General features: G+C 50.3%; 9 protein-coding genes across 9 annotated transcripts; 3 read left to right on the top strand and 6 right to left on the bottom strand.

Moving 5' to 3' along the window:
• Positions 1-124: 124 nt before the first annotated feature.
• Positions 125-1783, bottom strand: N7496_008402 (uncharacterized protein; the record flags this gene model as incomplete). The annotated part of the gene is made up of 2 exons (XM_056701321.1): positions 125-1373; positions 1434-1783. The coding sequence occupies 2 exons, from the start codon at positions 1781-1783 to the stop codon at positions 125-127; spliced, it is 1599 nt and encodes a 532-aa protein (XP_056553384.1).
• Positions 1784-2622: 839 nt separating this feature from the next.
• On the top strand, positions 2623-4408 carry N7496_008401 (uncharacterized protein; the record flags this gene model as incomplete). The annotated part of the gene is made up of 5 exons (XM_056701320.1): positions 2623-2859; positions 2916-3014; positions 3083-3161; positions 3217-3443; positions 3500-4408. 5 exons carry the CDS (start codon positions 2623-2625, stop codon positions 4406-4408), a joined length of 1551 nt encoding a protein of 516 aa, XP_056553383.1.
• Positions 4409-4557: 149 nt separating this feature from the next.
• Positions 4558-5180, bottom strand: N7496_008400 (Zn(II)2Cys6 transcription factor domain-containing protein; the record flags this gene model as incomplete). Its single annotated transcript, XM_056701319.1, has 2 exons — positions 4558-4781; positions 4835-5180. 2 exons carry the CDS (start codon positions 5178-5180, stop codon positions 4558-4560), a joined length of 570 nt encoding a protein of 189 aa, XP_056553382.1.
• Positions 5181-8173: 2993 nt separating this feature from the next.
• N7496_008399 (Aldehyde dehydrogenase) lies at positions 8174-9849 on the bottom strand (the record flags this gene model as incomplete). Its single annotated transcript, XM_056701318.1, has 3 exons — positions 8174-9185; positions 9269-9637; positions 9722-9849. 3 exons carry the CDS (start codon positions 9847-9849, stop codon positions 8174-8176), a joined length of 1509 nt encoding a protein of 502 aa, XP_056553381.1.
• A 1102-nt stretch (positions 9850-10951) lies between these two features.
• Positions 10952-13124, top strand: N7496_008398 (peroxisomal copper amine oxidase; the record flags this gene model as incomplete). Its single annotated transcript, XM_056701317.1, has 2 exons — positions 10952-11066; positions 11131-13124. The coding sequence occupies 2 exons, from the start codon at positions 10952-10954 to the stop codon at positions 13122-13124; spliced, it is 2109 nt and encodes a 702-aa protein (XP_056553380.1).
• A 200-nt stretch (positions 13125-13324) lies between these two features.
• Positions 13325-14140, bottom strand: N7496_008397 (uncharacterized protein; the record flags this gene model as incomplete). Its single annotated transcript, XM_056701316.1, has 1 exon — positions 13325-14140. One exon carries the CDS (start codon positions 14138-14140, stop codon positions 13325-13327), a length of 816 nt encoding a protein of 271 aa, XP_056553379.1.
• An 832-nt stretch (positions 14141-14972) lies between these two features.
• N7496_008396 (BTB/POZ domain-containing protein) lies at positions 14973-15799 on the top strand (the record flags this gene model as incomplete). Its single annotated transcript, XM_056701315.1, has 2 exons — positions 14973-15016; positions 15064-15799. The coding sequence occupies 2 exons, from the start codon at positions 14973-14975 to the stop codon at positions 15797-15799; spliced, it is 780 nt and encodes a 259-aa protein (XP_056553378.1).
• A 350-nt stretch (positions 15800-16149) lies between these two features.
• On the bottom strand, positions 16150-16767 carry N7496_008395 (uncharacterized protein; the record flags this gene model as incomplete). Its single annotated transcript, XM_056701314.1, has 1 exon — positions 16150-16767. The coding sequence occupies one exon, from the start codon at positions 16765-16767 to the stop codon at positions 16150-16152; it is 618 nt and encodes a 205-aa protein (XP_056553377.1).
• Positions 16768-17539: 772 nt separating this feature from the next.
• On the bottom strand, positions 17540-23932 carry N7496_008394 (NACHT domain protein; the record flags this gene model as incomplete). The annotated part of the gene is made up of 4 exons (XM_056701313.1): positions 17540-22638; positions 22704-22979; positions 23050-23389; positions 23456-23932. 4 exons carry the CDS (start codon positions 23930-23932, stop codon positions 17540-17542), a joined length of 6192 nt encoding a protein of 2063 aa, XP_056553376.1.
• Positions 23933-24061: the final 129 nt, after the last annotated feature.

The following is a 24061-nucleotide window of genomic DNA, read 5'->3' as shown; positions in this document are numbered from 1 at the left end:
GTAAAATCTTACTCTATGTGAGATTCTTGCATGGAAGCAGAATATTGAAGATATCCAATCTACCGGTTTAATGTGTTCCATTATATAATGAATTCTATTCTGTCAATGTAAAACAGCACTTGATCTAGGCCTCGTTGTTCTCCAGATTCAACACAAGTCTCCGCACGAAGCTTCCGACCTCATCTATATGCTCACCCAGCCATGTCTGGAACTTGTAATCTCTTGTCTTATCGCTTTCAAAATCGTACAAACCCGACTCTCCATCCGGACCAAAGCGCATGAATCTACCATTCTGGGAGAATGGCTCCCATGGCTGGTTTCCATGGGCAAAAGCAGTCCAGATTCGAGCAGCCTCCAAGGCAACCTCTTGTGTTGGTGGTGGGCAATTCGGCAACTCATTCAAATGCATAAGCATTGCGCAAAGACCGTGGTATGAGATGCCTTGAGTGGGACCCGGGAAGGGGGAAGGCTCCTCAAAGTGGTATAGGTAGACCTTGTCTCTCCAGGCGTCAGAGGTCTTGGAAGCCTTAGCAATGCCGACGTGTGAATAGTTGAACAAAGTATTTCCAATAAGAAGCCTGAATGCTTTGCGGAACTCCTCCTCGGATTGTGGCTCACGGCTGAAACCGAATTTGAAGTATAGTTGCTGGGAATTTTCAGCTGAGAAAGCCTCGTTAACCACTTCATGGAAGCGATCTTGAGACAGACGCTTGAGTAGACCATCAAAGATGATAGCTTCGACATTGGTGTCTCCCAAGATAATTTCTTTGCATCGCTTGTTGGAAACATTTTCATCGTAGGTCCATCCCGACTTGAGCAGCTTGCCGTCCGCAACGGGGCCCATGGCAGCAGGGGTTGCCTTTTTCATAATCTCATCGACACTCAGCGACCGGAGCTGTTCTAATCTTTCAGCTGCAGTTGAGGCTTTAACTCCCGTGTTCTCACACAGACGGTTCCAGTCTCTTTGATAAACCTCCGGCTCCTTGGGACTCAAAACAGGGGCTGAGCCCGACATCATGATAGCACGATCGAACAGAGCGTGCTCAGCAAGGAGATGCAAGTGAATACTGACACTCCCAGCGCTAACACCAAAGACGGTAATATTGGAGGGATCTCCACCAAAGTCTTGAATATGCTTGTTCACCCATTCAAGACCGTTGCGTTGATCGACGAATCCGTAGTTGCCAACGGGGTGAGTTCTGGAGCCGCCATTGACCTCTTCGGCCAAGTCTTCGGAAGCCGAGAAGCCCAAAGCACCGAGTCGATAATTTATTGAAACAAGGATGATCGGGGTGCCACACTTGCGTGCGTGCGAGACGAGTGCCTGTGGACGATACCGAGCGACCGAATTCGCACCGAAAGCAAAGCCACCACTAGAAAAGAAACAGATGTTAGAGTGGTCGTAAATCACACGCACTTAGGATAATACTCACCCGTGAATCCAGACCATGACTGGCAACGGCTTAGAATTCGAGCCCAAATCTTCTCTTGGTACGGCAACATTCAGATTCAGACACTTAAACTCATCATCTCCGGGTAGGGGATCATTGGTTCCTCCAGACACCAGTACCATGCCGTTCAGTTGGCTACATCGGTATCCAAGTTTCGTCGCGTCAAAGTCATTGTCGAGGGAGTGCAATGTCTCGCTGTGAGCCCAGCGCTTGCTCACGGTCGCGAATGGAATGCCTCGGAACAGAGCAATATCGTTCTCTTGATCTAATGATCCGACAATATTCGCGCCAAGGGATGGCGCGTTGATGGATATTTTGTCCCCGTTCGTCATTTGTCCGATATAAGATACAGTCCAGGGGTCGAGATGCAACCAAGGAGGAGTCCTCTTGAACAACTGACTGGAATCTACGAGGCATGGAGGGGTATATAAGTCCGGATAATCAATCTCTGCACCCTGCGGGGCTACTCATGTGGAGACGATTGTCAAGCTGCGGCTAAGCTTTATGCTGCAAACTCTTCTTCCCCAGGTCTTGAGCTTTTCTTTGATCCACATCGAAGAATTTTGGGCAATTCTGCTGCCAGAGTCGCAGGGCAACAGGACTTAAACACGCAGTGAGCAATATCATCACAAATTTGGTCTTTACGAGATGAGTTTTGCTATAACATTGGGATATCCCATTTGACAGCGAGGGAGAACACTTTTCCTAACAGCAAGATTAGTAAATTATAAGCGAGGTAATAGCCGAATCTACTACCGGTTGCGAGTGATGCTTCGGCTAGTGGCTTGAAGCCTGACCCAAAAGGATCTAGATCGATTCCTGGGGCCCCAGATAGCTGGCATTCTCGGCAATACTTCGGCTCCACCTCCAGCTCGAAATGCGGGGAGGAACTGATCACAGGGCCCAAGTTGTGTTCATTATGGGGATTTTCCGACGCAATATATATCGGATAAGCGCTATACCGCTATGCAAAGATTAGGCGAGATGATTTTGTGGCGTTCATAGCATCTATGAAACGAACATCCGCCCATGGGAGTTTTTTGTTAAAAGGCGTGGGTCTCTACGACTCCCCCAGATTCTCCAGACTCCCCAGTTTCTCCAGGTTCTTGCAAGCCCTGGGTTTTTCTATTTTCTGTCCTTACACTCTCTGTGTTTGACCAATTCCCAGAAAATGGCAGCACAAACAAACAAAGATGGCGCGGAGGCCATTGAGATGGAGAATCCACCAATGACCCGACCGGCAGTGCTTGCCGAAAAGCTCCCAGATGGAGATGAAGCCCTTCAGATTCTTCAGACTGAGTTCGTGGAATATAGCGCCGAGGAAGAAAGACGGCTGCGGTGGAAGATTGACCTACGACTGGTTTCGGTCATGTTGATTGTGAACGGAATTCAGTTTGTTGATAAGTTGGTATGCAACTGTGCCCAAGTAACCTACTTTTTTTCGAGATACTAATGTTTTAAAAGACTATTAGCTATGCGGCAACGTACGGCATGATCACCGAAGCCCACCTGAAGGGGCAAGAGTATAGTCTGCTGATCACTCTGTTCTACATTGGTTATCTTGTATGGAAATTCTTCCGATTCCTCCCCCACGCCCGAGTCTTGAAACTGACACTGGACTTTCATTGCAGGTTGCCCAATATCCGACTAATTACCTGATGCAACGATTCCCTACTGGCAAATACCTGACTGTCAATTTCATCCTCTGGGGTTCGTTTCTTGTCCCAAATCCAAATATGAAGCATCATCTAACATTTCCAAAAAGGTATCACGCTTGCTGCGACTGGAAGCGCCCGAAGCTTCGCAACACTAGCCCCTGCCCGATTCTTCTTGGGAGTCTTCGAGTCCTGTCTCAACCCTGGCTTCGTTCTGATTTCTTCATCTTGGTGGAAGAGAGAAGAGCAGGCAGCTCGTATCGGTCTTTGGTATAGTGCGAACGGATTGGCATCAGTCCCGGCAGGTGTTCTTTTCTGGGCTATCGCACACATTAATGTAAGTGCTATCGAGATCCTTGCTTATCTCGATCAGAATATTGATGAGAACCCTAGGTTGACAACATCTTCCCCTATCAATGGATGTTTATCATCTTCGGTGCCTTGACTGTCCTTGTGGGAGCCAGTCTGTGGTGGGTTCTCCCGGATACTCCTCTCACATGCCAATGGCTCTCAGACCGAGAGCGAATTATTGCTGTCCAACGTCTCAAGGACAACCGGACCGGTGTCAAGAACATCCACCACAAGAAGGATCAGGTTATCGAGACTCTCTCCGATTACCGCGTGTGGATGTTGCTGGTTGCTATCTTCTGCCACAACATGACCAACAGTCTGCAGACCAACTTCACCGGAATCATCATCAAGGGTTTCGGATACAACACTTATCAGGCTGTGTTGCTTCAGATCCCCGTTGGCGCTATTATGGCTGCCTCGATGATCCTCGTCGGCTTCTTCCTTTCATCAAAGTGGGGACAAGGCAAGCAGATCTTTACCATCATTGCCTGCTACATTCCAGGAATCATTGCATGCGGCATCCTCTACGGTGTTCCCGTGAAGTCATCTACTCTTAGCTCTCATCTCGCCGCCATTTTCCTGATCCCGATCGTTGCCGCAGCTGGAGGCATGATGTACTCGATCCTCGCGGCCAACATCGCAGGATATACCAAGAAGACCGTGACTGGCACACTGTTCTTCTCAGCCTATTGTGTGGCAAATATTATCTCGCCGCAAACTTTCCTCTCTCGGGAGGCACCCAAGTATACGACTGGTGTCTTTGTCACCCTTGCGGCTTTTATCATCAACATCATCCTGTTCTCGGTCTTGTATGTTGTCTATTCGAGGGAAAATGCCGCACGCAGACGCGAGATTGAGGAAAGTGGGGATATGGATGATGTGAGCGATTTAGCTAATGCGTTCTCGGATCTGACGGATCGGCAGAACCGCCGGTTGATCTACAAGGTTTGACCTGAAAATGGGTCAACTGGTGTCTAGATAATGAGGTTTACGTGATAAGCGAATTGGATTTGACTCGGAGGATGTAATTCATGATTCATAAATATTATAGCTTGGTTAGATGACATGAAATCAAGCATAATTTCAATACAGAAGCCATTTTAGGCAAGAATAGCAGATCGTCCCGTGATATTCTTGGAATATTGTGTGGACCTCCCTCCAAGTAAATGTTCCTGAGCGCTCTCAAAATCCCTCATCGACGCCGGAAGCTCAAAGTGTTTCTTGATATGTATGTAGTCATTCTGGTTTTCTCCGTGTGGTACGTTCAATATATTCACTGTCGGCCGTTCGTAAACGGGTTGATTCAAACGTGTCATCGACCGGACTATACGATCCAGTTAGCATCTTTCGTTGCAAATCATGAGTGGATCGAAGTACCATCGCTAGAGCTCGAGCTAAATAGCAACACGGGCTGACCCTGATGATCTCCTTCCTCTCTTTGCTCGCCCTTGTCGCGTAGATCCCACCGGCGCTTTGATGGCGGCGGTATAAACTCTTTCACGGGCTTCTCCGCCCCACTGTATCGACCTCTTGACGCGATACCGGCACCCCAGCGAAGCCGGATCTCATAGCCTTCACAGGTGACTCCTCTGGAGCTGCACTTTTGACAACCAGGCCGAGTCTCGTCGCATTGGATTCGTTTCCGTTTGCACGTCCAGCAGCCTTTATGGGAGCGATGTCGGGCGCTGGAGGCGTCTTTTCTTTTGGTATCTGAAGAGGCCATAGCTTTATATTTAATGGAGAACACGATGGAAAGGAATTTCGAACCGATAAACGGGACTTGTGTCCCTCATTCTGTTCATATAGCTCCTGCGAAGTATAACACCGCGAACGAGCTACGCGCTCTGATTGGCTGATCAAACGTCTCAGCCGCGAATAAATAGCGCGCTCTAAACCTTTCTAGGGAGTGCTTTCCGGTCGAGGTGCAAGGGCGAGCTTATATTTGGCTCGCAAATTCCCTCGCAATGTCGAGCGACCTGTGAATTAGCCTGACTTATAAATGAATTGCTCGCTAGGTCTAGAGTCGGTCCGTGTCGGCCTCCTCGGGGGATCGCCACGGGGAAGCGCGGCGCCTTTTCGCCTCGGCAACCCTTTCGGGAAGGTACACGCACGCACTACTGTATATTACATACATCACCCACAAGGGTCCACTAAATTAACTGACGATGCAGTATCGGCAGGGTGGACTAGGCAGATTAGGCTAATGTGTCGCTTGTACTCCAGGAATCGTCCGATGGTACCTTGTTTGGTGGCATGGTTGGGTTAGCTAGTGCGATCTACGGTCGGCTACCCCAGAATTCGTAGGTTGTAGCGAAAATTTGCAACACGTTTCGACCCATGAACAAAAAAAGCCGAAGCACTGGCGTCTCACGAAGCTGAGATATGAGGAGAAGGAATGTAATGTCAGCTAGCAAATTACAACGTGAATCTCACGATCGCGAGTGCACCTTCTGCAAGCCGCGTCTACCTTCCCAAACGGGAAGATTCAATCTTACGTGCACGATGTCCTATTGGAGACAATATTTAAGCAGAATCCGGAGAACGAGGACAATGCCTGGTCTAGTACCCAGCGGCAAGTCTAGGCTTCAAAAGCGCCAAGTGGGCCATTTCGGCGGACTCATAAGACCCCATACCCCGACTAATCGTGAAGCCGACTTGATACCTCCAGGTACAGGTGCAACTCCAATGGCATTATAACCTGCTCGAAGACTTCCCTCGCTCCATACCGAGCCTTGGCACCGATAATCCGGTTGGTACTTGGCAGCACCAGCGAGTATACCTTCTACATTGAGCATCCAAAATAACCCCCATTGACTTATTCACAAACTCATAGCATTTCAGATTAGGGTACTTACGCAACGCTGAAATTGGAAGGACTTAAATTAAACAAGGCCGAGTGCCCCTAGCGCAAATTCACCGCTTGGCTCGTTGGATTTGGCTTCCTGTGCGGTGGAAGTATATTTGAAATTTGAGCAAGATCACTCAGATGTGCTCATCAACGGGCGGCCAGTCTTGTACTCTGGGGGCGAGCCTTGGGACACTCTATAATATCAGTACCAACGAAAACGAGGTAGATAGAAGGTACCAATATTTCGATAGAGCGACTGGAAAGAGACAACCCTGGTGGATCGGCTGCAACCTCATAGAGAAACGAATTATAACCAATAATCAACAAAAATGTGATAATTTGCCATTCGATTGCAAGGAATCATCGAAACATCGACATATTTTTTAAAGTACGGCTTGACTGGTTTGAAGCGCCCTAGCCACCAGTGTGAACAGTTTTATTTACGTCATTCCACGACTACTCCCCACGTGGCCGATAGTGCCAAGGTGCTTAAGGTTGCCATAAGATATATTGATGGAAAAGATGGATATCTATATTCTAATGGGCTCTAGTCCAAATCACTACTATCTTCCTCTAGCATTAACTGTGATTTCCCAGACCAGCTAGATAAAAAGGAAAGTCTGATAGAACGATAAAGAACGAACTTCCTAACTACGAGATTTTAATACAATAAACCATCCAATATATGGTCTGACCATCTCTGTACCTAGTATTCATCAATGCTTAGACCAACGGCTCTTTTATAGTTCGCGATCTGCTGAGTTGGTAGACTTTGTTTTTATGATGAGCCAATCAAATGGCAAAATGTTAAATAGCTCGTCTTTATATGAAAGATATTTAACATAGCTACTTATATGGAGACTTACTATTAAATTTCAGCGACTACTTAGGTAGATCGTCCGCTATAGATTTTTATCGGCAAATCTATGGCCAGAGGGTGTAGATAGAAGGTGATCAAGTATAAAGCCTCCATTCCCATCCTCACTTTTAAAGATTCGTATCATTTACCTTCAAATCTTCATTCCTAAAGCCCACCACAAAAACAAACACTCTCTTGACATCAAAATGCGAGTCATAACATTCATTCTTACCTCTCTATTCAGTGCCACGGCTATCACGGCCTTGCCACTCCAAGATCCCTCATCGACTGAGGTAATCCCGCGTCAAGACAGCACGTGTGCTTCTGTAACAGCGGAATATAATGCCTTGAGGCCCAAAATGGCCCTGAAGCAAGCCGATCCAACTGCACAAAACCTGAAGGATCTTGCACTCGAGGCAAAGAAATTGGTGGTCATCACGAAGGAAATGGTAAGGATATTCGTACCACTTGAACAACATATACTTTACATGACGAGCTGGAATTTAATCATTTGAATAGAGCCTTGCTTGTGGTTCTGGTGATGCTAGTAGTGGTGGTGTTGGTTCTTCTGGTGGTGTTGGTTCTCTTGATGATAGTGATGCATGAACATATTACACCAGTTTCTTGCCATCATATACTGATACTGGTCTGGAGATTTGAATGCTTTGAGAGGATTGGACTGGGTTTACGTAAGTTCTTGTTGATCAATGTGGAGGACATTCCACGGTGGTATAAATTTATGATGCGTTATGGAGGGCGTTCATCCGTTAATTAAGACTGGAAAAACTGTTAAAATCCCAAGGAATGCAAGTATCATAATATTCCCAGGTATCCAAGGCAACAACCTTACGGTCGCCACTGTAGCTCCGTTACTATCTCTATGATAAATCATGGCTGTGCTTGATCTTATTTCAGATCGCGTGACCTCTAACGAGGAACCAAATTCCGTAAAATGTACAAGTATCCATTTTGATCAACCTATAACACAAAATTTCCACACAGATATATCTCAAAGCTTAGACCTCATGTTAACATGAACAGCCTTGATACTAGAATAAGCATCTAGACCAGCCTCGCCCAGTTCCCGACCGATACCACTCTGCTTCACACCTCCGAAGGGAATACGCCAATCACTATCATTGCTAGAGTTAATCCAGACCATACCAGCCTGAATCTTCTTAGCAACGCGGTGAGCGCGAGTCAAGTTGGTCGTGAAGAGGGCACTGCCAAGGCCGTATGTGGTATCGTTGGCCATATCAATAGCCTCCTCCTCAGTGCTGAAGCGAGCAATCACAACGAAGGGACCGAAGACTTCCTCCTGGTAAATGCGCATGCTGGGGGAGACGTCTGTGAAGATGGTAGGCTCGACAAAGAAACCTTTGCCATCGCCAACGCCCTTGAAGGGCTTACCACCATAGGTGAGGGTGGCCTTTTCGGATTTACCCACGTCGACGTAGGACATGATGCGGTCGTATTGGGCCTGGGTTACCTGGGGACCCTGGAAGGTGGACTCGTCGAAGGGATCGCCGACCTTGGAGACGTTCTTGACTTGGGCTTTGAATGCGGCCAGGAACTTATCGTAGATCTTATCTTGGACCAAGATACGGGATGTCGCTGTGCAGATTTGGCCCTGGTTGTACATGATGCCGATGTGTGCCCACTCCACTGCCTGTTCGAGATCCGCATCGTCAAAGACAATCAAAGGGCTCTTGCCGCCAGTCTCCAAAGTGATGTTCTTCAGGTTGACACTGGCCATCTTCATGATGTGCTTGGCGGTAGCGGTACTTCCGGTGAAAGCGATCTTGTCGACGTCCATGTGAGAGGCAAGGGCGGCACCTGCGACGGCTCCGTGGCCGTTGACGATGTTCACAACACCTGGTGGGAAGCCAGCTTCCACGATCAGGTTGGCGAGGAATAGAATTGAGAGAGGGGTCTGCTCGGCAGGCTTGAGGACGACAGTGTTACCGCATGCCAGGGCAGGGCCCAGCTTCCAGGCGGCCATCGAAAGAGGGAAGTTCCATCTGCAAAAGAGAGAGAGGTCAGTTGCTGCTTGCATTCTACCCACTGGTCCAATCCAACACTTTTGACCGGGTGAAAGACTTACGGAATAATCTGGCCACAAACACCAACCGGCTCCCGGACAGTATAGGCAAACTTGTCGGGAGTGGTTCCAATGACCTGTCCAAAGATCTTATCGGCGTAACCGCTAAAGTACCGAATAGTCTCTGCGGTCTCGGTCAAGTCGTCGTCCCGCGAGACAGTGTACGGCTTTCCATTGTCGCAAGTCTCGATAGTCGCGAGGATCTCGCGATTATCTTCAATGAGCTGCGCAAGGCGGTTCATCAACTTGCCGCGGTCGGTTCCGGGGAGATCGCGCCAGCTGGGGTGGTTCAAGGCCGCGCGCGCAGCCTTAACAGCGGTATCGATATCTTGTGCGGAACCAGCATAGACCGAGGTGATTTCCTTAGCAGTTCTATTGAATCGATAAAAAAAGGATTAGTTGCGCAAACTCTCCAAGATAGATCGCTTTGATCATCCGGCCCTATTGTAAACGTACGCCGGGTTGATGGTCGCGATCTTGTCGCCGTCCGAAGACTTGACCCATTGATTGTTGATGAACAATCCGGTCGGCTGGGACCAGACACGGCCATTAGGGGCGGTCAACTGAACGGATAAAGAGGCCATGATGTTGTATGATCAGATCAATTATTGAAAACTGACTTGGGAGGAAAGAACAGGCGATGCAGGACAACTGACGATGTGCAAGCTCTTAAGTCCGCTAGCTTTGCATTTGCATCGGTGGTAATCATTGATAACGGATTCGGCACGACATGCCAATTCGAGAAGGCGAATGAGATGCACGGTTACGGGCAATCTGGAGAGAGGCCCCACACGGCATCTCCAGAGTCCAGAGAATCGAGTCGGGGGATTTGACTGGGAAGCGTGGGGAATAGTTGAGGAGATCCAATGGGAATCAAGTGGCCACTGGCCACCGCAAAGTCGAGACGCTAGTCCTAAAGAGGGAGGTCCACGCAACGATAAGGATGGTCGCGATAACAGCAGGCGCTGCGAATCTCAATCTGCAAGTCCTGTTGCAGATATTTTATGGCAGAATACACCAAGTCTATCTAACACATAGTATTTTATTACATCGTTGAATCTACCTAGACTATATACTATTCGATATCTAGTCTATCCCTGAATAGGTCAAGAGTCTTAAAAAGTTGCTCTATGATGACCCAAAAGACTGCCACTCACGTGGTTTCCCCGCGAAAAGATAAGCTTGAATCTCAAGTCACGTTGTCCGGAGGCTGGAGAATCCTAATCTGTCCACGTTGTAGGGTCAACCTGCCCGATCGGCACAACAGTCTGTGCTTCTGGTGTTGGACATGCCGTTCGGTCAGGGTATCTCGACTATTCGCCTTCTGATTGGCTATCAATTCCGCAAGGCAAAGACTTACGAAACGAGAATTATGGAATGGCAATGCAAGAAGGCAAAAGGGATGAACCAAATGTAAGTTCAAAAAGGGCCTTCTCCAGGCTTTGACCAAACTGAGAAAACGGGAGGAAAGAATCCACCGTGTGGACTGAAGTGGACTCGGGAAGAGTCGCGAGACTTTTGGTTTCTGAACCAGACATCCTTGGAACTGCCCGATTCGGCAGGTCCTTGCGGACTCTATCGATGAAGATAGAGACGACCACTTGGCTATAAAGACCGGCTGGGGACGGCACGAGATATGGGATTTACTACACCTCTACAAGTCCTTCTCTTGTACTATATTCCATCATGGCTTCTGCCCCCGATACCACATCCATCCCGGGATACACGATCTTCCGGGAGGGAGACTACGAGAGTGTCGCTGCCACTGCGATGCTCCCGCAGGGTGTTCCCCACCCGCTAGGTACTGCCATTTGCTTTTTTTGCTCCCTTAGAAACCCGACCGCTGACTTATTATGTGCATACAGACCAGCTTACCATTCGGGAAATCCCCGATACGGCTCAGATCATCCGCGACCATGCCAGCCCCAGGACCGTCAAGTTCAACTGCATCACCCTGCGCGAGCCTCGCAAGGCCGAGTACCAGGCCTTCCGGGCCGGCAAGACTGCCGCTCCCGATCGCCGCGCTTTCGCCATCATCATTGAGCGCGAGACCCAACATATCGCCGAGGTCATTGTCAACCTCAAGACCAAGAAGGTTGAGGAATACAAGGCCGTGAAGAATGTGATGCCCACTCTCACCCTCGAGGATCTCGATGTCATGGAGCGCATTGCCCGCAAGGATGCTCGCGTTATCCGCGCCTGCACGGAGATCGGTATCAACGATATGAGCAAGGTCTTCTTCGATGCCTGGGCTATCGGTGTCGATGAGCGCTGGGGCTTCGAGCGCCGTCTCCAGCAGGGTCTGGCTTACTACCGTGCCTCCGAGTTCGACAACCAGTACGCTCACCCTCTGGACTTCTCCGTGGTTGCCGATACCGAGACCGAGGAGGTCCTCAGTGTTGACGTTCGCACCGTAAATGGCGAGCGCACTCCCGTCCCTCTCAAGGAGCACAACTACCTCCCCGAGTTCATCGGTGATGGATATATTCACGACCGCCTCAAGCCTATCGACATCACCCAGCCTCAGGGTGTCTCCTTCAAGGTTCGCGGCAATGAGCTCTCTTGGGCCAACTACAAGATGCACATTGGCTTCAACTACCGCGAGGGTATCGTCATCTCCGATGTCCGCTCTCATGACATGTACGAGGACCGCGAGCGCACTCTCTTCAACCGCATCTCCGTCGTCGAGATGGTTGTCCCCTACGGCTGCCCCGAGAAGCCTCACCACAAGAAGCACGCTTTCGATGTCGGCGAGTACGGTACCGGTCTTATGACCAACTCCCTGAAGCTGGGCTGTGACTGCAAGGGTGCTATTCACTACATGGACGGTGTCATGTCTACCTCCAATGGTGAAGCCGCCGTCGTCAAGAACGCCATCTGCATCCACGAGGAGGACAACGGCCTCCTGTACAAGCACACCGACTACCGTGACGGTACCGTGATCTCGGCCCGTGACCGCAAGCTCATCATCTCTCAGATCATTACTGCCGCCAACTACGAGTACGGCTTCTACCACACCTTCACTCTGGACGGCACCTACAAGCTCGAGATGAAGCTTACCGGTATGCTGAACACCTACACTCTGCACGAGACCGAGGTGGCCGCTCCCTACGGCACTCAAGTCGCTCCTCAAATCACCGCCCACAACCACCAGCACATCTTCTCCCTCCGTATCGATCCCGAGATCGACGGTCCCAACAACACCGTTGTTCAGAGCGACGCCGTCCCCGCCGACGCCCCCGTCGGCTCTCCCGAGAACCCCTACGGCAACGCCTTCCTCAGCAAGAAGACCCCTCTCCGCACCTCTCTCGAGGGCGCCGCCGACTACTGCCACGAGACCCAGCGCTCATGGGACATCATCAACCCCAACCGTATGAACACCGTCGCCAAGAAGCCCATTGGCTACAAGATCCTCAACAACAACTGCCCTCCTCTCCTCGCCAAGCCCGGCAGCACCGTCTACAACCGCGCCGGCTTCGCTCGCAAGCCCCTCTGGGTCACCCCCTACAAGGACTACGAGCTCTTCCCTGCTGGTGACTACGTCTGCCAGTCCACCGGCGAGGAGAACCACCCTTACAACTCGACCATTGTCGACTGGGCCAAGCGCAACGAGAACATCGAAAACACCGATATCGTCTGCTACCTCCAGTTCGGTCTCACTCACTTCCCCCGTACCGAGGACTTCCCCATCATGCCCGCCGAGCCTGTCAGCATCATGCTGCGCGCGTCTAATTTCTACGAGAAGAACCCCGGTCTCTGGGTGCCTCCTTCGGCGATTTGTGTCGATACCCAGTCGACGAATGCATTTTCCTCGTCCTGCTGTGCCGCTAATGCTCCGGCCAGCTCGTCAAGATTGTAAAGCATGAATGGGTCGTTCTGGTGTTGGCAACAAAACTTTGCTGTTTGGGTTTATGCGATGTGATGAATATTTTGTAAATAAGCCATTTTCTTGTTTTTGTTCATAGTTTGAAACATACATACATTTTTTCCGATTATATACAAACTCCCTTCTTCCACTACCAACCGGCTTGCCATATAGATACATTCCAAACAAAGAAACTATACCTGACGATACATAATATCAGTCCTGATAGTATACTTCGTCCCCCTAAACACCGGATCCCCACTATGCATTAGCCCACTATGCTGAAAGATCAAAACGGACCCCGTCCTCGGAAAGATCCGTAACTGCTCATGCCCACTCTTATAACTAGGAATAGGAATAAACGACGTCGCACCACCCAACAACGTCCCCATCGGATCGGGATTCACCTTCTTAGGCTTGTCCTCCGCCCTCCCCAACTCAACAAGATCCTGCTCCCCCTCCCCATTAAGATAAATTTGAATAGTATAAAACGAAACATCCCCATTCGGCGCCTCATACTGGCCATCCCAATGGGGTCTAAAATACTCACCCCCCTCATACCGAAGGAATCGCAACCGCTCATTCAGCGCAGCCAACCGGTACGATTTACCCCGGCCAATGAGCCCAGTAACGCTGGTGCGGTCGCTGAACGATTCGATATCAAAGTCGCGCAGGAATGGCGTTAGTCGGGCTAGTAGTTTCTCCGCGACGTCGTGGGTATCCCACATTATGCGGGCGCAGTTGCGGGCTTCCGTGGCGAGTCTTTGTTTCCCGCCGCCGATGTTGATCATGGCGCGTTCCCAGCCGGTGGGGGTGCTGGATTCGGCGAGGCTGATGAGTTCTTTGCATTCGGATTCGGTGAGGAAGTCTTCTATCACGGCGGCGAAGTGGTTTTTGTATTTTGGGAGAGCAGGTTTGGATGTTTCAAAGTTGATTTGGTGGGCTTGAGCTGTTGGGGGTGGTTTAGGTGGGAGGAAACCATTGCGGATTTTGACTGGGATTGTAGCCATGATTGTGTGGTTGTTTGTTGCTGCTGCTGCTGCTTTGTTGTATGTTGTTTGTTGTTTATGGGAGACGGCCGGGAGTAAGTTAAAAGGGAAGTAAATAGCCTCAACCTTGCCCTAGGCCTTTTAAGGGAAGTTGGCTAATTGCGGCTGAGCGCTCAGCCTCACATTTGACAAACAGGGCAAACATAAGCTTATATTTTAAGGTTATTGTTCCTACTTATTTCTCATTTACTTCTCCATATTTAATTAATTAGAAAAAGTTGACTTACTTTATCTAGAGCCGAGAATGGACGTCTTGAGTGAGCGAATACTTATCTACCGAAATTCAGTTAAAGATCGAAAATAAATCAAGGAAGGAGATAAACTATATATGATCGAACCTTCTATGGGAATCTCGTGAGAACTTTTTTATATAGATCTTTCTACCACTTTACTCTCTTCTTACCTTAACTCTCTCTGACTACTTAATACTTGAAACTTTTGGACTCTCTTTTTAACTTCTTAACACTCTCTTTGAGCTCTAGAGAGTTTCCACGTCTTAGGAATTTCAACCACTTAACTCACTCTTTAACTACTTGATTCTTTCCTTATCTACTTGACTCTTTATCAACTCAACTCTCTTCATCGACTCAACTCTCTTCATCGACTCAACTCTCTTCATCGACTCAACTCTCTTCATCGACTCAACTCTCTTCATCGACTCAACTCTCTTCATCGACTCAACTCTCTTCATCGACTCAACTCTCTTCATCGACTCAACTCTACTCAACTCTCTCGAGCCACGACTCTCTCTTCAGCTACGACTCTCTTGCTCTAATACGCCCGGTCTGCTACGATGATTAACCTACTGGAAGCAAGTGCGAAGGACTTTGCCAGAGCGTGAGTAAGCTGCTCTACTCAAAGGTTTTTTATTGACCAGTTATCAGACTTACCTCTACCTTCGGCGGTCCCCAAGTCACCATCCGCGTGAAATCCAGTGATAATGAATATCAGGTTTCGAAGGGTGTTATATGCCAAGCGCCCTATTTCTCGAAGATGTTCAACGGTCCATTCTCCGAAGGCCAGACCCAGACCGCCGTGCTTGAAGACATCGAAGGTGTTGTCTCAGAGCAAAGCCTCGAGGCGTTAATTCAGTGGCTTTACATGGGCCAAGTCAAGTTTCACATGACGTATCCGGAAGACCATGGGCTGCAAATCTCGGCTGCTATCGAATTCGCGAGATTTGCCGACATGTGTGGTGTGACTGGCCTGGAAACCGCGATGGCAGAGCAAATGGAGAAGATCATTCTCACCAACAAGGGTGAGTGGGACTGTTGTGTCGATAGCAACATCGAATGTCTTTCGGCAGAACACATCTCTTCCGCGGAGTACTTGATCACGGGACATCTCGTGCGCCGTGTGCTAGCCAAAGCCACAGTTGACGGATTTCTTCGCTGTCGAAATCACAAGTTTGCTTCTGAAACCCTTTCCTGTCCCAGGTTTTCAACCGACCTCCTTCATGAAGTGGGAAAAGTCTTGGAGGGTCTGCAAGACGTAGACGGGTCTGTTCGCTTTCGGGATCCCTTGACCGGAGATTGGTTTAAGTTCAACGATCTTTTTGGGTTGCGCCATCAGAAGATAGCGGGATGCTATGATAAATCTCTTCTTGGAAGTGAGGATTGAGAGTTCTAATACGCTGCAAATTACTTCTCGAGTTAGACTTTGCATATGACGAACACATGCATGGCTGATGCATTGAAGTATCGCCCTATTTTCATGAAAACCGTGTGACCGTGATCTTGTAAAACGAATTGTCCTCAATTAAGACAGAGAGCCTGACCTATTCGGTAGTTTGTAGGATAAAGCTTCCCATGAAAGATAGAGGACGTGTAAGGCTAGCTAATTGTTCGAATTGGATATTAGTAGATTAAACGGTAACCCTTTTATGTTCGCGACAGTAAATATGCATAGTGCTATTCTAAACAGACGACTTTTTCGTGAAATTCTCGTATATAGCCGGATGAGTAGGTACTCTACAGGGCAAGAGCCAGAGCAAGCACACCAGCTGCACCGGCAACGCCCATAGCGATACCACTAGTAGGAGCGGGTGCACCACCGGTCGACTTGGCAGACGAAGCAGCAGCAGATGAAGCAGACGTAGAGCCGGAGACAGCAGAATCAGCAGAGGAGGATCCAGATGAAGTGATCTGCGAAGCATTTGAGACAGATTGAGTAGCAGCTGCACCCGTCGTGACAGCATAAGAACCAGTCTCGGAAGCAACACCTTGCGAGGTAGTTGAGACTCCGAGAATCTGAGCATCAAAGTTCGAGCTCGCCCAAGCCTTGACGCTGCTAGGCAGCTCATTGTACCAAGCAGGATAAGTTCCCGCCGCGGCCGCACTTGCGACGGAGGAGCGGAATGCAGGATCCGTGAGAACCTCGTCCTGCCATGAGGCAGGGATGGCTGTCTCCATTACGGTCAGGATGGAGCTGGGGATCGCCGCCACCAGCGCGGAGGCAGCAGAGGCAGCAGACGCGTCGGCATCGGGATTGGTAACACTGCCGCTAGACTCGCCGCTGCTAGTGATTTGTGGCTGGGGAGAAGCCAGCGCTGAGACGGCGAAAAGAAGCACGGTGAAGAAGTTGCGCATGGTGGTGATGATGGACGAAGGAAATTGTGAAAATGTGAGGTCGGATAGAAAACGAAAAGAGAGCCACCCAAAGTAAGGACAGGTGGGACTGGAGGACCCTAAGGATTAAATATTCTTCTACTTTACAGTTTACACGAAGTGTGCCCCCCGAATGGACTCGACTTGTGCCTTGAAATCTGTCAGGGTCCGTGAGGCGAACACTTATCCCCACTCGCGGTAAAATCCGCCAATTTGGCGAATCTGATTGGACCATTTTGTCGATTTCAAAAGTGTAACCTGTGCTAAGCTCACGCGAGATTCTGGGAACTCTGTAGCGAGATTGCTTATGTTCCTCTAGTGGACTAGGCGCACGCCACATTGGGGAAATTGTCTCAGTCGAGTCTACTCGTCAATAACGGAATCACGGGTCCGAACCCCTTTTTTTCTACTAACCATGCCCTTTGATTTCCTTTCGCGGACGAGCGCTATAAATAAATAAGAACTCCTTAGCTATAGGGTTTGCCTCGTCACGGCTACTAGTATCCAGAACAAGGGACGTCACCCATTCGACCGAAGTAACACTATGTTCGCTGATTATCAACTTAGAAACAAGCAAAAATTTAAGACCCCTACATCAGCGATGGGAGAAAAATCATTTGAACAGAGCCATTGCAATTGTGTGTATCTCGATATAAACACAAACTAGCTATAAACACAAACTATACAGCATACAAAACAACATAACAGACGCAAAGCGCAAGACAATTTCGTAAAATCAAACAGAAAAGGCATTTTACAGCTCCTCCTCAACCTCCTCAGTTTGAACGAGATCAAGCTCCCAGGTCTTGAACTCCAAGCTCAGCTGATCCTCATTACCAGAAGCCTTCCCAGCACCGAACTTCTTGAGATCCCACTTCTCAACACCCTCAACACCCTTGAGCTCATCACCAAACTCAAGGAAAAGATCGGCATTCAATCGCTCGTACTCGCTGAAGTCCTTGGGCCAGGCACCCAGACGCTGGACAGCGAGCTTAAGTAGCTGTAGGTGCTGACGGACCTGCTGACCGTCGGAAATAGAACCGTGGGGGGTGCTATCGCCGAGGTCAAGGTCGTAGGTTGAGCCGTCCATGCTCAGACTGCTGTCGAGGCCACCCTCGAACTCGGCGAGGGAGGGGTCCACGAAAATGCGGAGCAGGTTCTCGTGAAGGCTGGCAATCTTCTTGTAGTACTTGTTAGCCATGTGCTGGCCACCCTTCTCAGACTGGTAGCGTTTGGCGATTCCAGCATACAGCTGGGACAGCAGGGTAGACATCTCGAGAGTGCTCTGGTGACGGGCGCCATTGACACGGCGGCAGTTGTACACAATGTCCTCGGCCAGGCGCGAAGCACTGAGAGCATCGTTGACCAGGTAACGGGCCAGGATGTAGCGACGGGCCAGCTGGAGGGTGACCACAGGCGACCAGTTGATCTGCTGGTTGCGGCTGTTCCAAAGGCTGGAAAGGACCCAGACAAGGTTCTTATAGTTCTCCTGTTCGCCGAGCACACCGATCAGAATGTTCAGGTAGTCCAAGTTGACCTGAGCAAGATTGATCTTCAAGTCACTAATGACGCGGAGGACCTCCTGGATGATGACAGAAGAGACGCCGAGCAGCTTCTTCTGGGTAGCCTGATCCGGCTGCGGGACAATGGTACGTCCGGTGATGAACACACCCAGAGTGAAGACAAACTTGACAATCGCGGCAGAGCGGTACACATCGTGAGCAGAGATGTACCGGAAGGAGGCGATAGCAAGATCACAAGCACCATCGTAGTTCTTCTTCTGGAGGAGATCAAGAACACGGTAGTTGCTGGCAATACCAACCGAACGGATAAAGTTGGTTGACTTGTGGGTGCTGAAGTGCTCCAAGATCGTAGACAAGAAGATCTTCACCTGGTTAGTCTCGGTCAACTTGGTGCGCTTGCCATCAGTAGCCAGGAAGTAGGCAACGTAGTCATCGAAGACGCGAATAGCAGCAGTCTGGCGGTTGTTCGAGAGCAAGAAGTGGTAGAGACGGGAGGCAGAAACCGAGACAGTGTGGAAAGAGCTGGTCTTGGAGGTGATGTGGCTGCGGAACTCCTCGAAGTAGACGTACTCGGTGGTCAGCTCGGCCAGGATCTCGGTAATGGTAGAGCTTCGCTGCCGAAGGCTTTGCTCAAGCTGAGCCAAGAAGATCAGGCTCTGGCGACCCTTGGAAGTGAGATCAAACTTGGTGGACTTGACGTTGGTCGTGTCCTTCATCACGACCTGGCGGTACAGCTCCTGGGTCAACTCGGTGGCCTTGGTCACTTGCTTTGTGGCAATGTAGCTGGCGGCGATGGTCGAGGCAGCAGCGACAAGGCGGGTGGAGGATGACTCGGTCTGCAGAATCTGCACGGTCGACTCCCTAAGCTCCGAAAGGACGGACTCAGATGACTCGCTGTGCTTGGAGTGGAAGGATATGACTTCCTTCAGCTTGGTCAAAGACTCCTCGTGAGCCCAGCCGTAAGTTTCACGAACGGAAGTGATGCGCTTGCGCAGGACCTTGGAAGCACGCTCAATCTGAGTGGCAGAGACCGACTCGGACTTGGAGGTAGCAATAGCAGTCTGCTCCTCGTAGATACCATCGAGAATGGCGGTGATCTCATCTCGGTCAATCTCGGTGGTCTGGATAGTGAGCAGCTCCTCGTAAAGGGCAATGGCATCGGTCTCGAAGCGCTTGGACTCCTGGCACACCTTGGCCAAGGTCACGGTAGCCTTGATGGTGATCGTTGCAGTGGCACCAAAGACCGCCTTGACCTTAGTCTGGTAGTCGACGGTAACCTTGTGGATCTTGGTGTACTCAGTACGCACACTGCGCAGGCAGTGGGTGTACCGGGTGAAGAACTCCTGAACGAAATCGGGCAACTGGAACTTGGCGTGCTTCTTAGGTTCATTCAAGAACGTAACGAAGAGCAGCGAGTAGTATTGCACGGCATCAGAGTAGCGACTCTGGTTCCAGAGCTCGGTGACCACGATGATCAATGGCTCGATGGCATCAGGGTGGCAATGAGGAGCATCCTTGTTCAAGGCACGGATGATGCGCTGGTAGTACTCGATAGAGATGGGGCGAGGACGAGTCAGCTCCGCAAGGATCCAGAGAGTCTTAATGACGGTGGGGTGCTCAGGTCCATAGTGGGTAATGTAGTCGTCCAAGAGCTCTTGGCGAGTGCTAATAACCCGGTCGGGCTGCGAAGAGCGCTCGTAGAAGAGGATCAGCTCGGTAGTGACGCGCTCGCGCAACTTGTCATCGACAGGCTTAGCAGCCCGAACAGCGCGGTAGACACGAATGCGGATGCCCTCCTCGCGAGTGAAGCGACGGCGATAGTGGTAACACTGGCTCAGACGCTCGGCAAGGTCGACACACTTCTCGACGTGCTGGCTTGGGAGGACAACATCCTGAATGGAGGGAGCGAACAAGGATGGCCAGAGTCCGAGCAGGACCTTCTTGACAACACGAGTTGCATCCTTCCAGCGGTGCTGGGAGACATAGAGCTCAACCAGAGTGTAAGTGGCAGTGAAGGAGCTCTGGTCAATCTTGGTGATGGATCTGGAAGCCTCGTAGACAATCTCTTCCAGAACGGATTCAGAGACGACGGAAGAAGAGGAGCTGGCCTGGTGCATGACCTGCTGGGAAGTCTGCTCAATGCTCTTCTGGATCTCCGTGTACTGCGAGGACTCAGCACGGTTGGTGCTCTTGTAGTAATGGGCACAGTGCTTGAAAATGCTCAGAGCTGCGGTAGAGAGTCCGACAGCAGTCATGACCTTGGCGATTTCCTGGAAGTGAGAAGAAGTGGACTCGGACACAGACAGGCTGGTGCTGCGGTACTCCTCCCAGACGCTGGACAGGATCGAAGAGGCCTCATACTCGCGCTTCTGAGACTGAAGGAACTTTGAGTAGACGGTGACCGACTTCAGCTTGATCTGCTCCCAGTACTCAGAGTACTGAGTGCGGCACTCCTTGCTAGCCCGCTGCCAGATCTCAACGTAGATACGCTCGGCCTCCGCAATGCGACCCTCAGCAATGAGCTTTTCGGCCTGCAGGAGGAGGGCCTCAAAGTCAAAGGTCTCAGATTGGTACTCGTCGACCTCGGTTTCCAAAATGAAGCGAATGCCAGTCTCGCCGTTCTGCTTGTGGCCCTTCAGATGAACGTGAAGATCACCACGAGTGGTGGTCTCTTCACCGCCATCGTAGCGAGTTCCGGTAATAGTCTGCACCAGAATCTCAATCTCCTTGATCTTCTTCTCCTCCTTGATAAGGCGGTAGTGCTCGATCAGAGTCTTCAGAGTAGTGACAACCTTCTCCGAGTTATTGCCGTAGTGAATCTTGTAGCACTCAACGATGAGAAGAAGAATCTCCTCCCGCTTGACCATGATGTCAGTCTTGGTAGTGGTGACCTGCTCCACGGTGAGGTCAAGGAAGAGGCTAGACATCTGCATGGTGATAATATGCTTGACAGTAAGCAGAGTCCGACTGATCGTAGTGATCTCGTAGAACAGCGGGATTGACTCAGTGATGTGGCTAATGTCGCGACGGAAAAGAGCCAAGGAGATGATAGACTGCAAAGTGACGACATGGTTTGTTGTCAGGATATGGCGGCTCAGGTTGCTGACAATGGTCAGGTATGTTAGGAGAGTCGGGGTGGTGATGTTCTGCCAGAGAGTGTTCTGGAGCAGCAACAAAGTGACAGTGGCGGGGAACAGCTTGCCAAACTCCTTTGCAGTAAGAGCATCTCCACCGGTGCTATAGACAGTGGTGTTCTTCAGATGGTGAGGCCAATAGCGCACTGAAAGTTCAAGAAGTGGGAACTTCTGGACAAGAATGCTGGTGTCGTGGCGGTCCAGCGAAGTCAGAGAAGGCTCATGCTGCTCGATCACAGTGGTCTTAATATAGACAAACAGCCGAGTGACAAAGTCGGCATGACGATCCTTGACAGTGGGAATCAGCTTGCCCTTGCTGTACACATCCAGAACGGCAGTACGAATGAGTCCGTGACGAAGGTAAACTTGGCCATCCTGGATGAAGACAACAGAGGTCAAAGGCTTCAGGATAGTCAAAACGTCAATCTTGCGGTCAGAGACTGTCTGCTTATCGAGCTGGACCGAGGCTAGAGTGGCTAGCTCCTTCACCAGAAGAGGACGCTCAGCAGTAGCAAGCCAGAGAAGCATGAACTTAGCATCCTCGCTAATCTCGGGGGAGGCAAGGACATGGGTGACAAAGTCAGTGACAGTCCACTTGCTATTCATCACGGTCTCAACAGTCTTGCGGAAGGCATCGGTGGTGTGCTCATGGCGAACATGCTTAGCAGCAAGCTTAGCCCAAAGGAATGAGCCATGGGAAGCTTCACTGATCTGGTCGATCACAGTCTCTCGCTCCAACTCGGACATTTCCCGGAAGGTGCGGCTACCCTCGAAAATGGACCGGACGACGGCCGAGACATCATCAGCGACACGATCGTCCGTGATAGGAACGGCCATCACATTCTCCTTGGTCGTAGGCTTCTCGGAACCAAGAGTAATGAGCCTGACGTTGACAGCGTTGGAAGTGGCGACAGTCAGTCTCTGGAGCAAAGCAGCTTCGCCGCCAGTAGACTCGTCAAGACCATCAATAACAATGACCAGCTCCTTAGCACCGCGGAGAGCAGCTGCCAGGGCACGCTCCAAAGCGTTCCAGACAATGTTCTCATAGTCCGCGGGACCAGTTGTCTTACGGCTACGCTCATAGGCATCGCCAAGAATGTGCAGGAGCTGAACATTACCAATGCGCTTCTCAAACAGTTGGTACAGAATAGTCTTGGCAATGGCAATAGGAGTGGTCTCGGCCGGGACGCGAGCGTCTATTTGATGGCCAAGTTAGATAAAACTCATAGCATGATATGATCGTTTGCGAGGTAATACTTACTGATTGGAACGAACAGAGTCTTGTAGGTAACTCCACCAATCTGCTCTTGCAGACGGTCAACAATCACTGAAGCAAGAACGGTCTTGCCGGATCCAGGCTTGCCGTAGAATGACAAAGTGTGGTCCTGACTCTTCAAGAAACGAGTCAAGTATGAGCCCAACCAAAGGCAAGTCATTTCCTCACGTTCGTGGGCGAGGTGGGAGGTGTTTTCGGCGAGGCGGCTGAGGACACGGTCTTCGGGGGCAAGCCAAGATCGGACAGACTTGACAACGGAAACTTGAAAGAGTCATATGTGATTAGCAACTGATAAGGATAGACACTGGATGTGGCATGATGAATTTCTTACCTCGTTCGGTGTCAATGTTCTCCTTGGCAAGCTGGTGCCGCCACATAGCCTCGGAGATCTTTCCGCAGCGCTCACGGAAGGATTGGATCTGGCCAGGGAAGGTATCATAGATGTTGACAGACACCGAAGCGGTGGTCAACCCACGGATAGCCTTGTGGAAGTGGGTGGACACACTGGCGACAAGTGTAACCAAGTCAGCCAGTGCCAGGATAAGCTGCTCTTTGATCTCCTGGGACACCGAGAACAGCTCGGTGCGCTCTAGGAGATTAACCAGAGCGGAGGAGGTGCTATAGAAGAAGCCGAAAGAGATCATCAAAGCTGGCGCATTCTCCTTGCCGAGCTATTTCAAAGAAGGAAATTGAGTCAGTCCCTATGATTCGACGAATGGAATTGCAATGTAACATACCTCGAGGAGCATAGAGCAATATCCATAGGACAGCTGGGCGGCAAGATAGCTGTCGCCAGCAAAGTCTTGAATGCCAGTGTCGAAGGAGTGCAGTCGTTCGACAAAGAGCTGGGCCCAAGAGAGAACTTTGTCATAGCTGCTGCCCTCTGGGGGCAGGTGGCTCATACGCTCGGAACGAATCCACTCAATAATAGAGTGGTAAGAGGTGTTCAGGAGCTGAGATGAAGCACCATTACCCAGCTCATCGCCGCTACGGCGGTGCAGAGACTGCACTACGCTGGTGATATTAGAATTACCGACGCCATTGGCCTTGCGGACAAAGCCAGACTCTCGGCGCGTGGAACGGCCATTCTGTGAAATGCTGTCGTTATCAAAGGCAGCAGAGAGGGCGGAGACCTGACGAGAAGTCCCGTGCATGGTCGAGTAGAAAGATGAGTTCAAGTTACCCGGAACAGGAGACAGGATTCCGGGAGCCATTGTGGATGTAGGAAGTACAATAGTAGTGTTGGCAGAGGAATTGGTCGTAGTAGTCGTAAGGGCTGGAGGTAGGGATACTGTTGTTGGAGTTTCGGTTTGAGGCTTGGGTAGGGGATGTGATGGGCGAGG

This window comes from Penicillium cataractarum (genome assembly GCF_028827025.1).
Source record: "Penicillium cataractarum strain IBT 29864 chromosome Unknown utg000007l, whole genome shotgun sequence".
NCBI lineage: Eukaryota > Fungi > Ascomycota > Eurotiomycetes > Eurotiales > Aspergillaceae > Penicillium > Penicillium cataractarum.
Note: the sequence above shows the minus strand (reverse complement) of the source record. Positions and strands in the feature narration are given on the sequence as shown.